This window comes from Ambystoma mexicanum, chromosome 11, assembly GCF_040938575.1.
Source record: "Ambystoma mexicanum isolate Mex_15411 chromosome 11, UKY_AmexF1_1, whole genome shotgun sequence".
NCBI classification, from domain to species: Eukaryota; Metazoa; Chordata; class Amphibia; order Caudata; family Ambystomatidae; genus Ambystoma; species Ambystoma mexicanum.
Genome location: NC_090934.1, coordinates 1479353568 through 1479367196, shown reverse-complemented (window position 1 = coordinate 1479367196; position 13629 = coordinate 1479353568). Strand labels below are relative to the sequence as shown.

The 13629-nt window shown below is 47.6% G+C and overlaps 1 protein-coding gene across 5 annotated transcripts in view; it reads right to left on the bottom strand.

The window, feature by feature from the left end:
• Positions 1–1809: 1809 nt before the first annotated feature.
• RCCD1 (RCC1 domain containing 1) overlaps positions 1810–13629 on the bottom strand; it is a 47473-nt gene continuing 35653 nt past the window's right edge. For 4 of the 5 annotated variants that reach the window (XM_069625196.1, XM_069625195.1, XM_069625198.1 and 1 more), the window contains 2 exons: positions 12746–12775; positions 1810–2183 (listed from right to left, as the gene is read on the bottom strand). In XM_069625196.1, coding sequence (XP_069481297.1) covers positions 1981–2183; positions 12746–12775 — 233 coding nt within the window. In that variant the 3' untranslated portion in view covers positions 1810–1980. The remainder of the gene's footprint in view (positions 2184–12745; positions 12776–13629) is intronic. The other variant, XM_069625197.1, reaches the window with a different exon arrangement.

Below are 13629 nucleotides of genomic sequence, written 5' to 3'. Positions count from 1 at the left end.
TCTCCCTAATAAAGATGATAGTGGTCCCCAAGCTCCTTTACATCTTCGCTAACGTACCAGTCTGGCCCGGGAAGCAATACTTTAAGAGGCTCCACTCGGAGTGCGCTCAATTTCTCTGGCACTCTGGTTCGGTCCGCAAGAAGTGGCAACACATGACTTTACCTTATGATAAAGGGGGGTTCACAGCCCCAGACTTCCAACTGTACTGGAATGCGGCACAGGCCTAACACGCCACCCACTGGTACACGTTCCAGAATCCGCCCCCGCATGTAAAACTTGAGAAACTGGCGGGGGGTGGGACCAACATCATGACCTTATTACTGCACCGCACTTTCCAAACAGACGCCCAGGCCGACCCGGTGGCCACCACGATCAGGGCTTGGAATAGCATCCTGCGCCCCGAGCAAGAGCAGCACCCATACTATAAGTGGCTTCCCATATGGCAATTTCCCGTACTTCCCCCCACACACGACAAACACCTCTTGCGACACTGGGAAAATCTGGGCTATCGAGCCCTAACTGACCTCTTTCCCGATGGTACGTTCGTTACCCCTCAAACATGGCGGCCAGAAGACTCCAACTCTCTGCTTGAGGTGCTACAGTACTACAGGCTTAGAGCAGCGGTACAAGCTATGTAGCCCTCGTACCCAGACGAACCCCCAGACTCACCTGAACTCAAATATATAGCAGATTCCGCAGGCGGCAGGGGCATAATATCCACTTTGTACAAAATGCAGCTGGAGAAAACAGTGGACACGACTCTCAAACCACAAGAAGCATGGGCTAGGGAGCTTGACACGGAAATAACTGACGAAATGTGGAGCAAAATGTGTGCACACACACGCAAAGTCTCCCTTAGCGCCAGATTCCGCTGCATACAATTCAAACTCCTCAATAGGCTCTATTACACACCGTACAGAGTAGCGAAATTTACACACACCCCGACTCACACATGCCCTAAATGCAAATCCAGCGAAGCAGATCACATACACATGTTCTGGTCCTGCGCTGATCTAAACACGTTCTGGGTGGCCGTAGCGGAGGCGCTCTCCGAAATAATTGGTCCCCCGGTGGCTCTGGACCCACTAGCCCTGCTGTTTGGTATCTGGGTTGGGGAAAATGCAAGGAAAATGTCAAAATTCTTAAATGTAATTGCCATTGTTGCCAAAAGATGTATATTGCAATGCTGGAAGCGCCATAACCACCCCCCCACCCTCATGATGTGGCTGAAAGCCTTTACTTGGGTACAAATGTGCGAAGAAGAATACATCGGACCCCTGCCAATGTCATCACGCCCATTCTGTAGCTACCTGAACAACAGAGACAAAGTGGAATGGAGGTCTACCCCCCCCACCAGCAGAGCCCAACATACCATGTGAAGTTCGACTCTCCTTCCTTTTTTCTTTTTGCGCCTCTCCAAGCCGTCCACCGTCCCCAACCTGTGATGTTGGATATAGTCACGTTGTACTGTCTTTGAATGATGTTATGTTGCTCGCTTATTGCTATGTAATCTGTGCTGTACCTGTCTTAACTTTCTGCCAATAAACAAAAGTTTAAAAAAAATAAAATTAAAATAAAAACGGGAGAAATTCTGTTTCTGCCCAAAAAGTGCCGGTAACAGCATTACCGCCACTTTTTCCTGCGCCGCCACCCTTGTAAAGACGGCCAACAATATCTTTTGAAGGTGAGGGTATGATTCCCTTTATGGAGAAGCTGCGCCATTTCTAGCGCAAGTTCTTTCAGAGAGGAAGACCCGGCTGCATATTCAAGCTTAGAAATTCTGCGTTAGCCTAAAAAAGGGATATAATATTGCTTTAGGTGTTTTTCTTTATTTACTTTCAATCTGGCCGATGGGGTACTTCCCTTATCGTTTCAGGTGAGGAGTCGGAGCCGAAACATCTTTTAAGCAAGGCTTGCACTTTCTTTTGAGGGCAGCGGATGGAGTCTGCAGTACAAGCATGTGTTGGCCCTCCTTGGGCGTCAGCTTAAAGATGTAGGAATGTCTCTGGTCCCAAAGTCCAGCTGCCTGTCCAAGGAGTTTGCTTTTGGAATACATAACACAAACGTGTTCCAAAGGCCGCACACAACGTCTTTCACAAAGAGTTGCTTTTCTAAGAAATATTCCACGAGTCTTGGCTGGTCGAGGCTGTTTGCATCACTGTGGCCAAGCTGTCCATAGGCACCTAGGAATGAAGAGACACAGCAAGTATTACCAAATGGAACGCGCCACAACTGGACAGAAGAAAAAGGCCTACCACCCCGAACCATCCTCAATGCCTCAAACTGCATCAGAAGAGTAGAGTCCAGCCCCTCCCCATCATCGGCAGCGCCGCCCTCCTCGCTTCAGGAACTGGATTGGCCAGAGAGAATGCACCGTGTGTTAGTACGTGCATGAAACCTTCTAAAGATGTACCTAGCAAACAAGTGTAGCCCACTGTTCAGCTTTTTTTAAATTTATTTTTTAGAAAAAAATGACAACCAAACCTGCACAATATGGCCTGACTCTTGAGTGTTACGAGTAGCTGTGTAACTTTCTATAGCTCTTTCTGCAATGTCCAATTCTGAAGGGGAACGCCACCGTTCTTCATATACCAGTTAGGTGCTTTCCTGCTAAAAAGATCTCTCCTTTAATTAGTCGATAAGGCTGGTCCTTGCCCTCAAGGGATTAAATGTCAAATGGGCCTAGTGAACTCGTTGATGAGACTCCACTGCCCCAAGCTGTGCATTCATGAGGCAAACCGTCAGAAAATAGACTGCGTGGAGATCGGAGTGCGGTCAATGAAAGTTAATAGTGCAGGGCCAGCTAGGCCACTGTCAGAGAATAGGCTGGGGGTGGGGTCTGAGAAAGTAACCTGTGCAGGGCCAGCTAGGCCACTGTCAGAGAATATGCTGGGGTGGGGTCTGAGAAAGTAACAGACGAGGGAAACCACGTTTTACATCCTAAGAACTAGAGGGCTCAAGAGTCAGGCAGGGTAGGAGACTGGCAGAAGCAAGCTACATTGCCTGCTTTTCCAGAGCCTCATTACCTTTCAACGGTATCCAGTGATTTAAACGAAAACATTTCAGAGAATGATTATATAACAAAACAATTGTAACGAAAAAAATATTGCTTTTTAAAAATATATATATATTTGGGGTGGGGTAAGGGGTTAAAACAGGTGGAGTTAAAAGCATAGGGAAACAGGGGACTGGGGGGAGGGACCCGATTGGACACTTGTAACAATGCAGGTTTTACTTGCAATCAGTGGGGCACACAAAGTGGGCAGATATTGCAATATGGGACTGGGCGCTAATAGCAGTTCCCACGACAAACCTTAGTTCCTACAGGCAAAGTGTGAGCGTGTAAAGTTGGAAACCACTCTTGGTAGCAGGACCAATTTAAAGGGCCACAGTCACTTCGGCGTGCCGTTTTCACCTTGGAGACAGAGGGATTGGTAAACCGGGGGTGAGAGACTAGTTCTGAATCCAAACTATGACCTCCGACTCTCTAGCCAAAATGACAGCCTAGCCAGCACTAAGGTGCAATCACCTGTTTAATCCAATGATATCTCCTGTCCAATATACCCGAGGCTAAGGGGAAGGAATAGGAGTGCTTAGACACGTACAGCAAAACCATTGTGGTGTCAGGAAAGGATCGACAGACACTAGAGACGTTTGGGGCAGAGGTAACAGAGCCACATCAACCGAGGAATTAGAAGCCAACAAAGGGAGTGGGGCAAAGCCCTGGGGGACACCACTTCTCCAATTGTCTTGGTTGTATACCTAGAATGCCCTCTTGTTGCCTATTTATAGAATGTAATGGAACCAGCTGTGCACAGAGTCCCTTGGGAGTTTGATAGGATATCCTCATTCGTACCCAGGCTGGAGAGACACAAATGTAATCCAAGAAGCCAGAGGGGAATGCGGCCGGTCAGCAATGTGCTTCCGAAGGAAGGACCACACACAGAGACGATCGCCTCTAGCTGTGTAGATGCCTAGGACCAAGATTCCTGAACAAAGCAGAAGAACGAGGAAGAGAAGGTGGATGTGCAGCTTGGACTGGGAGAAGTCACCCGGTGAAAGGGGGCCAAAGAGACTCAGACGGTTCAAGACACTGGATGCCGTGGGAAGAAAGCAGCAATAGGGAGAAAACCAAGAGGATCTTTGGGAATTGACTTCTATATTTGCTGCCCTAGAACTAACGCATAAGGCCAGGGAGGGATAGAGACGGTGTGGCCCTAGAGTGGTTGCCTAGTGCCAGAGTGTGGATGCATTATGGGGCAGCGGTAAGGAGTGATGAGAGTGGGATAAGCATGGGATGCGAAGCGCGTACAGGAAGAGCGTCTGCTCATGCACAAAAAACCGCTGGATGGTGTGTATCCCGGGGAGAGACGGGGGTGGGGGAGGGACTTAGTGGGCATTGCGTAGCAGAGTACAAAGCGATGAGGTAGAAGTCTCCAAAGGTCCTACCATGCTGACACGGGTTCTGGGTCAGAGAAGAGAACTGCTTTTGTAAGGACAAATTGGTAGATCGAGACAAGAATCTATGTACTAACAACTGGCGCACCTCTGGCCCAGGACACATCTCATAGGCCAGGTATTCTGTATAGAGCCAGAGTGAGGAGTGTAAACCCGCAGGGATCGTTAACCAAGAGAAGCAATGAAAGGGGTAATGTCACCATGATTCCGGGCGTGGGGGTCCCTGGGCGTCGCCAGATGTTCTGTAGAGAGCCAGGGTGAGGAGTGTAAACCCACAGGGATCGTTAACCAAGAGAAGCAATGAAAGGGGTGATGTCACCATGATTCCGGGCGTGGGGGTCCCTGGGCGTCGCCAGGTATTCTGTAGAGAGCCAGAGTGAGGAGTGTAAACCCGCAGGGATCGTTAACCAAGAGAAGCAATGGAAGGAGTGAGGTCACCATGATTCCGGGCGTGGGGGTCCCTGGGCGTCGCCAGATGTTCTGTAGAGAGCCAGAGTGAGGAGTGTAAACCCACAGTGATCGTTAACCAAGAGAAGCAATGGAAGGAGTGAGGTCACCATGATTCCGGGCGTGGGGGTCCCTGGGCGCCGCCAGGTATTTTGTAGAGAGCCAGAGTGAGGAGTGTAAACCCACAGGGATCATTAACCAAGAGAAGCCATGAAAGGAGTGATGTCATGATTCCGGGCGAGGGGGTCCCTGGCCGTCGCCAGATGTTCTGTAGAGAGCCAGAGTGAGGAGTGTAAACCCACAGTGATCGTTAACCAAGAGAAGCAATGAAAGGAGTGATGTCACCATGATTCCGGGCGTGGGGGTCCCTGGCAGCCGCCAGATGTTCTGTAGAGAGCCAGAGTGAGGAGTGTAAACCCACAGTGATCGTTAACCAAGAGAAGCAATGAAAGGAGTGATGTCACCATGATTCCGTGCTTGGGGGTCCCTGGGCGTTGCCGGATGTTCTGTAGAGAGCCAGAGTGAGGAGTGTAAACCCACAGTGATCATTAACCAAGAGAAGCAATGAAAGGAGTGATGTCATGATTCCGGGCGTGGGGGTACCTGGCCGTCGCCAGATGTTTTGTAGAGAGCCAGAGTGAGGAGTGTAAACCCACAGTGATCGTTAACCAAGAGAAGCAATGAAAGGAGTGATGTCACCATGATTCCGGGCGTGGGGGTCCCTGGCAGCCGCCAGATGTTCTGTAGAGAGCCAGAGTGAGGAGTGTAAACCCACAGTGATCGTTAACCAAGAGAAGCAATGAAAGGAGTGATGTCACCATGATTCCGGGCGTGGGGGTCCCTGGGCGCCGCCAGGTATTCTGTAGAGAGCCAGAGTGAGGAGTGTAAACCCACGGGGATCGTTAACCAAGAGAAGCAATGAAAGGGGTGATGTCACCATGATTCCGGGCGTGAGGGTCCCTGGGCGTCGCCAGATGTTCTGTAGAGAGCCAGAGTGAGGAGTGTAAACCCACAGGGATCGTTAACCAAGAGAAGCAATGAAAGGGGTGATGTCACCATGATTACGGGCGTGGGGGTCCCTGGGCGTCGCCAGGTATTCTGTAGAGAGCCAGAGTGAGGAGTGTAAACCCACAGGGATCGTTAATCAAGAGAAGCAATGGAAGGAGTGAGGTCACCATGATTCCGGGCGTGGGGCTCCCTGGGCGCCGCCAGGTATTCTGTAGAGAGCCAGAGTGAGGAGTGTAAACCCACAGGGATCGTTAACCAAGAGAAGCAATGAAAGGGGTGATGTCACCATGATTCCGGGTGTGGGGGTCCCTGGGCGTCGCCAGATGTTCTGTAGAGAGCCAGAGTGAGGAGTGTAAACCCACAGTGATCGTTAACCAAGAGAAGCAATGGAAGGAGTGAGGTCATCATGATTCCGGGCGTGGGGGTCCCTGGGCGCCGCCAGATGTTCTGTAGAGAGCCAGAGTGAGGAGTTTAAACCCACAGTGATCGTTAACCAAGAGAAGCAATGGAAGGAGTGAGGTCACCATGATTCCGGGCGTGGGGGTCCCTGGGCGCCGCCAGGTATTCTGTAGAGAGCCAGAGTGAGGAGTGTAAACCCACAGGGATCATTAACCAAGAGAAGCAATGAAAGGAGGGATGTCATGATTCCGGGCGTGGGGGTCCCCGGGCGCCTCACCAACATACTGTGTAGGTTCTGTACCCAGTTAAATTAGGCCTTAACAGCGAGCAGCCACTAACCTCCTTCCACCATGGTCTTCGGGTGATAGGTAACCCAATAAGCTGCAACTCGCTTCGCTCATATCAGACCCCTAAGTGTCGTGTCTTACCAGACCCCTAAGTGTCGTGTCTTACGAGTGTGACGAGTGGAATGACAGGACAGGATGAGGGATAATTAAATTTACAAATATTAGGAGACTGGCGCAATATGGGTCCAGCTGTTAGGAAGTTCAGGGCATGCTGGGAAAATGCACAGCACTTCCCAGTGTGAGAGCAAAGCTTCCACCGAAGGAAACAGATTAAAAGAAATAGGGTGCATTGCTTCAAGGCAAAAGTGACAGTTATTGAAGGTCATGGAGGCCCAGTACAGTCCCTTGCTTATTAACTGGGAGATAAAAAGTCAAGTGCTGTGAATAGGAGTGATGAATGACGAGCAAAAGCCTACAAAAGTTAAGACCGTTTGGGATGTTGCAGAGGAAGGTGAAGGTTGCCAGAGATGTGAAAAGGAGGATTGGGATTAGGGATACATTGATTCTAGATAAGGCCAGAAAAACAGTAAACCCTGGCATGGAAGTACAGCCAGTTTGTGAAATTTGAGATGCCTTGATGGCTTTGAGAAAGAAACATGCCCATTTTTAGGTGTAAATTGGGCATGTAGCAAATTACATGTATAATTCTATACACCGATAAAAGGGTATGTATGGTTGAAAATGCACTCAAAGCTTATGGGTAAAAAAAGGAAATTAAATGTTCCAAATTCCAAATGTTTTAATTCCTTTCTCCCTTCCTGTCTGAAAATGAGGCTGACAACAATTGCTGCACGCTGTGCACATATGTCTGCAAAATTAATTTGCATCTCTGTATGAATACCCTTGTAAGTTACAACTTGATGGGTCTTCACCAGCATTTATGTTGCGCTGCCCTAAGCCCTTCCTGCTACCCTTTGGAAAACCCACTTTTGCAGATTTAGAAATAAACTACACGTTTGCATCATGGACAGTAATCTGTGAATGAGTAATAAAGTTCTTTGATGCGGCTCAGAACATCTTCCAAACTCTCTTTTTCAAGTTGGAGAATAGAGTTTTTTTAAGTCTTGTGATGAGGGGGATTTGAATTGCTACGTGATGTGTGCCCTCGGGGGCAGTATGGAAAGTATTGCCTAGTGACCCCACAATGCCTGGGGGACGGCGCCACCACTAGTTCTACTACTGCGACTGTCCCTTTAGATCCTTCTCTGCATTAGACAAAGACACCCCCCTCCCCCTGCAGCCCAAGTCCATGCAGACCCACAGGGCTTGGAGATTGACAGTGAGGGGGTCGGGATTATCAAGTTGAGCTTGCAAGGTGATTGTGTTCAGTCGGCTGCCGCGGACCACAGCACCGCTGCCATCTCCACGGATGTGCTCTACCAGGAGGGTGCACAATGAGCAGTTCCAAGAGATCTCATCTATGGGATGGTCTTTTTTGATCAAAAGAGCCTTGTTCTTCCCTCTATTCAAATATAAGCCAATATAGCGGACAGGCGTGTTGAGGGCTTGGCTCCCAGTGAAGAACATGTGGGGGGCACAAATGGAATACAATTAAGTTACCACAATACAAGCAATCCACACACAGAACAATTACCCATCATGCATGCAACCAGTCCATAACACAGAACAACTGCCCATCATACATGCAACCAGTCCATCACAAAGAACAATTACCCATCATACATGCAACCAGTCAATCACAAAGAACAATTACCCAACATGCATGCAACCAGTCCATAACACAGAACAATTACCCATCACGCATGCAACCAGTCCATCACACAGAACAATTACCACACATGCATGCAACCAGTCCATAACACAGAACAATTACCCCTCATTCATGCAAGCAATCCATCACACAGAACAATTACCCATCATACATGCAAGCAATCCACACACAGAACAATTACCCAAAATGCATGCAACCAGTCCATAACTCAGAACAATTACCCATGATGCATGCAACCAGTCCATAACACAGAACAATTACCCCTCATGCATGCAAGCAATCCACACACAGAACAATTACCCATCATACATGCAAGCAGTCCATCACACAGAACAATTACCCAACATGCATGCAACCAGTCCATAACACAGAACAATTACCCCTCATTCATGCAAGCAATCCATCACACAGAACAATTACCCAACATGCATGCAACCAGTCCATAACACAGAACAATTACCCAACATGCATGCAACCAGTCCATAACACAGAACAATTACCCAACATGCATGCAACCAGTCCATAACACAGAACAATTACCCAACATGCATGCAAGCAATCCATCACACAGAACAATTACCCAACATGCATGCAACCAGTCCATAACACAGAACAATTACCATCATGCATGCAACCAGTCCATTACACAGAACAATTACCCATCATACATGCAACCAGTCCATAACACAGAACAATTACCCAACATGCATGCAAGCAATCCATCACACAGAACAATTACCCATCACGCATGCAAGCAATCCATTACACAGAACAATTACCCCTCATGCATGCAAGCAATCCACACACAGAACAATTACCCAAAATGCATGCAACCAGTCCATAACACAGAACAATTACCCAACATGCATGCAACCAGTCCATAACACAGAACAATTACCCAACATGCATGCAACCAGTCCATGACACAGAACAATTACCCCTCATTCATGCAAGCAATCCATCACACAGAACAATTACCCAACATGCATGCAACCAGTCCATAACACAGAACAATTACCCAACATGCATGCAACCAGTCCATAACACAGAACAATTACCCCTCATTCATGCAAGCAATCCATCACACAGAACAATTACCCAACATGCATGCAAGCAATCCATCACACAGAACAATTACCCATCACGCATGCCTCCAATCCATCACACAGAACAATTACCCATCACGCATGCATCCAATCCATCACACAGAACAATTACCCATCATGCATGCAGCCAGTCCATACCACAGAACAATTACCCAACATGCATGCAACCAGTCCATAACACAGAACAATTACCCATCACGCATGCATCCAACCCATCACACAGAACAATTACCCATCACGCATGCAACCAGTCCATCACACAGAACAATTACCCATCATGCATGCAACCAGTGATCTACAACCTTTAGCTCGTCAGATGTTTTGGACAATGTTAGGGAGAATTTTCAGTTTCTGTGCTAATTCCCTTTAACCTGAGAGACCCCCGGCACTTTTGCTGGACTCTGATTCATTGATTTATTCTCCCGAGTGAGTGGAACTTTTTACCACTCACTCATTCTGCTGCTCTGACTGGGAATCTTACGTTAGTGCTTTTCTGTTCCCTTTAATTTCATTGAGTTATGCTCTCCTCCATATACTTCAATACAGGCATCAGTCATTGACTTTTGTGACACACAGCACCCTCTGTGCAGTGTCACTGAGGAGTCCCTTGAACAATTATCTTGTGTGAACTACAGTTTCCAAGAGTAGTACAGTAACTTTTTAGCTTTTCTTTTGTGGGACCAGCACACACCACCTTATGTAGGATGCTGGGGGTTATATTGTAACTCCTCTCCCACTAATCACTGACTAACTTAAATGGCTGCGGCAGTGCTTACCTTTTACTACCTTGTGTGCAGGGAACTAGCAGGCCGATCCCGCAGCTGTAATACAGCACTCATGGGTGACCATTTTCCCAAAATGCCCCCCCCCACCGTCTTCTTTTTTCGCCATTTTTCATTTGTATGTTCCTTCTGGGCTCTCCCATCATTACAGGTGGGGGTGGGTCCTTTGTGAGATTTGTCTTTGGCGGGCTTCTCCTGTAAAGCCCACCCAGGCTGCCGTGTGTCTGGAAAGGCAGGAATTGAGGGAGGGTCCCGAAGCTTCACTGTCCTTTGTTTGTAGGTGTGCCTGGCTGAAGCCAGTTCTAACTGGGCAGCTGGTTGTCCTTCAGGGCATTCAACCCTCAGGTGATTGACAGCTCTATGGGAGTGAATTAATGTGTTTCAGCATATAAGGTGAGGAATTTTGGACTACAGGCAGAGTCGACCACTGGAACTGGAAATCCGAAGCAGAAGACGAACAGAGACACCAGCAGCACCTTCAACAACCGCAGAAGTACCGGTGAAGCCGTGCAGCTGTCCTAGCCCCATATTCAACTCGTCAGGGAAGCTCCGCCAAGGACGACGTCCTCCCTTGGGCCACTGGGACCAACTAGCCTCAAGACCTTCTTAAATTTGGGCCATCCCCAACGTCCTGCGACTTTCCTGGGCTGCAGAACACCAATACCTGGACTTTTTTGAGTGCATCATCTTGGATCAAACAAATCTCGCTGAAACTTCGCAGGCACCCTTGTGGACATCCAGAAGTTGCAATTCCCCTCCAGAAGTCCCCTCATTAGAGTTCAGGAAGAAGAAACCGAGGAGAATCCAACCAGCGATATCTGTTCTTTGTTGGCGCTAAGAAAAAGGCGCCAAACCACAAACAACTGCTGGAGTAAGCTGAATCCTTTGCTGACGACCCCCCCTCTCAAAGACTACCCCCATTTTGTCACCACGACCAAGGAGCAGAAAACCAGGTCTTCAACGCTGCATCTGGAAGGTGACAGCTACATTTTCAACTACACTCTTCAGGTACTGTGGGGCTTGGATTACACTTACCGTAGGCCATTTTCGCTGCTCCTTTGCTCTGGGAGTGCTGTTTTCCAGGTTTGGGAGTTCACCTCAACTCCATGGTGCAGGCCTTGCAGCCTGTATACCTACAGGAAGCCTCCTCTTGATCTGGTTACGTAACTGTTCTCTTAAGGTTTTCATCAGAACTGGAGCTGTCCATTTGACTGTTGCTTTGCTGGTTTCCCAAAGGTCCATCTTCTTGATCCTATTGGCTTTGGCAATATTTGTTCCTCCACAACTTGAACTGTGAACACTTTTCCATTTAAGCTACAGACTGCCTAAATCCCAGAGGGTATACACTGTTACTTACCAGTTGCTAGCTGTGTTTCCTCTAACTTTTACTTACCTCTTAAACTGCATTTTGCAGAGGCGATGCATTTAAGTACTTTTACTGACCCTTAACTCACGCCACTCTCTGTGCTGAACATGAAAAGTGAATCCCCTGGATTATTGTTCCTTTTCCAATCTTATTCCATGTTTTATTGAATGTTATTAGTAGTTGCTACATTTTAGATTCGCTTGTGTACCTGGTGTATAAATAATAATTTTTATATAACTTTGAGTTTATCCTTGGATCTGTGTATGTGTTGATTTCTTTGTACTGCTCTACAGCTCACATTCCTCCCTCCTAAGCTGAGCCTGGCTGCTCGGCCACTCTGCCGGCTTGTGTAGTACAGGCCTATATTAAGAGTTAGGTTCCTAATAACAAGACATAGGTCTTATGAAGTCTAACCTCAGTTAAGACTTTAGAAAAACGTACCTAATAGACAACTTCCATCAGCCCTGGGCAGAATACTCAATACTGAGGGGTCATTGGAATCGCAGTGCAAAACATTTGGAGAGTCGTAGGTTGCAGACCTCTGCCACAAACCCCAGTCCGGCACTAGGGGTGGGATCAAGGCTCTAAACACAGCCAGGAAAAACGATACCGTGTGTGGGTGATTGAAGAGAGGTGCTGAGGATGCAGGAGGACGTGCCTAGAAATGAAAGAACAGGAGGTGGTGTAGAAAGAACGGAGAGCAGGAGGAGCTGGAGGTGCAGAGCGGGGTGGAGGTACAAAATGAGGTCAAGGCCCCTAGGACAGTGCAAGACTACAGCACCTGAAGTGAAGACTTTCTTCTTATTAGTTTGTCCTCCGGATCAATTCTTTTGAGCTTCCAAACTTTTGTGTAAAGTCACAAATAAAACCTTTGGAACTTAATGCATGCTTTACGCTCTCTGTAGAGTCTACTCAGCTTCATGGCAGTCTTTAACGCAGAGACAAAGTGAGAAAGACGGTCAGTAGAGAGAAGGCTTTACCGCTTCATTGCTCTCTTGACCCGCGAGATGAGACATACGTACTGGCTTTGTTGCTAACGCTGTTTAGAGACCTGGCCTTCCCTTACATCTAAAAAAAGATGACATTTAATTGTTTCTTACCCCATCCCCAGGTATACAGGCATCCATCCCCTGAAAGAGAAGGAAAATATCAGTTGTAGGCTTCAGACAAATGAACAGTGCACCTACATTGTGGTTACATTTGAGCATTCTAATCCAATGGCGTTCTCGACGTGAATTTGCACTATTCGAGTATTCGCTGCAGGTTGAAATCCTTTAATTCCTTTGAGATCAAGGATCTTTAACTAGTACCCAGTGATTACTGAAGGTAATCACCCCATTCTTACGTGTGAGTTGAGTATTACTATGGGAAAGACTCGGTCACAAGGCTAAGACTCTGGGCAATCTCGGACTCTTCATTTGATGAGGTTATTAGAGTGCCCCCCCCCGCCCTGCTTGTGGGATTGAGAAGGCTCTGCCAAAATCCCATCGTTAAAGAGGTCAAGCGCCCTGCAATGCGTCACAAATTTACTTTACTGAAAAGTACGAAATCAAATGCATTTGCACAAAAATGTTCTAGCAAAAGAGAGAATGAAAAAGGTTTGGAGCCCTCCAATCTTCAAACTCTCCTCGGAGCAAGAAAGTCCCCCCTCGTGAGCCAGGGATTCTGTATTTGACTTGTGACGTTCAGGAATAAGCCATCAAAGGGCTCCCAATATCACTGAGCCTCAAAAACACAGCTGGTGGTGGAGATAGACTGGCAAAGGTTCCCGCGCCTGGGTCTACCTCAGTCTTGGTCCACTTTATGCTTGGCATCAGTCAGTGCTGTCTCACAAACTGATCAGATGCCAGTGTCATTTATATCCAACGTAGGTATTATTACTGACCCTCTTCAAATCACTCTAAATGTTCGACTCACATAAAATTCATTAGCACAATGACCAAATTACCACTCGGCATAATTTTGAGATTGAATTTAAAAGGTC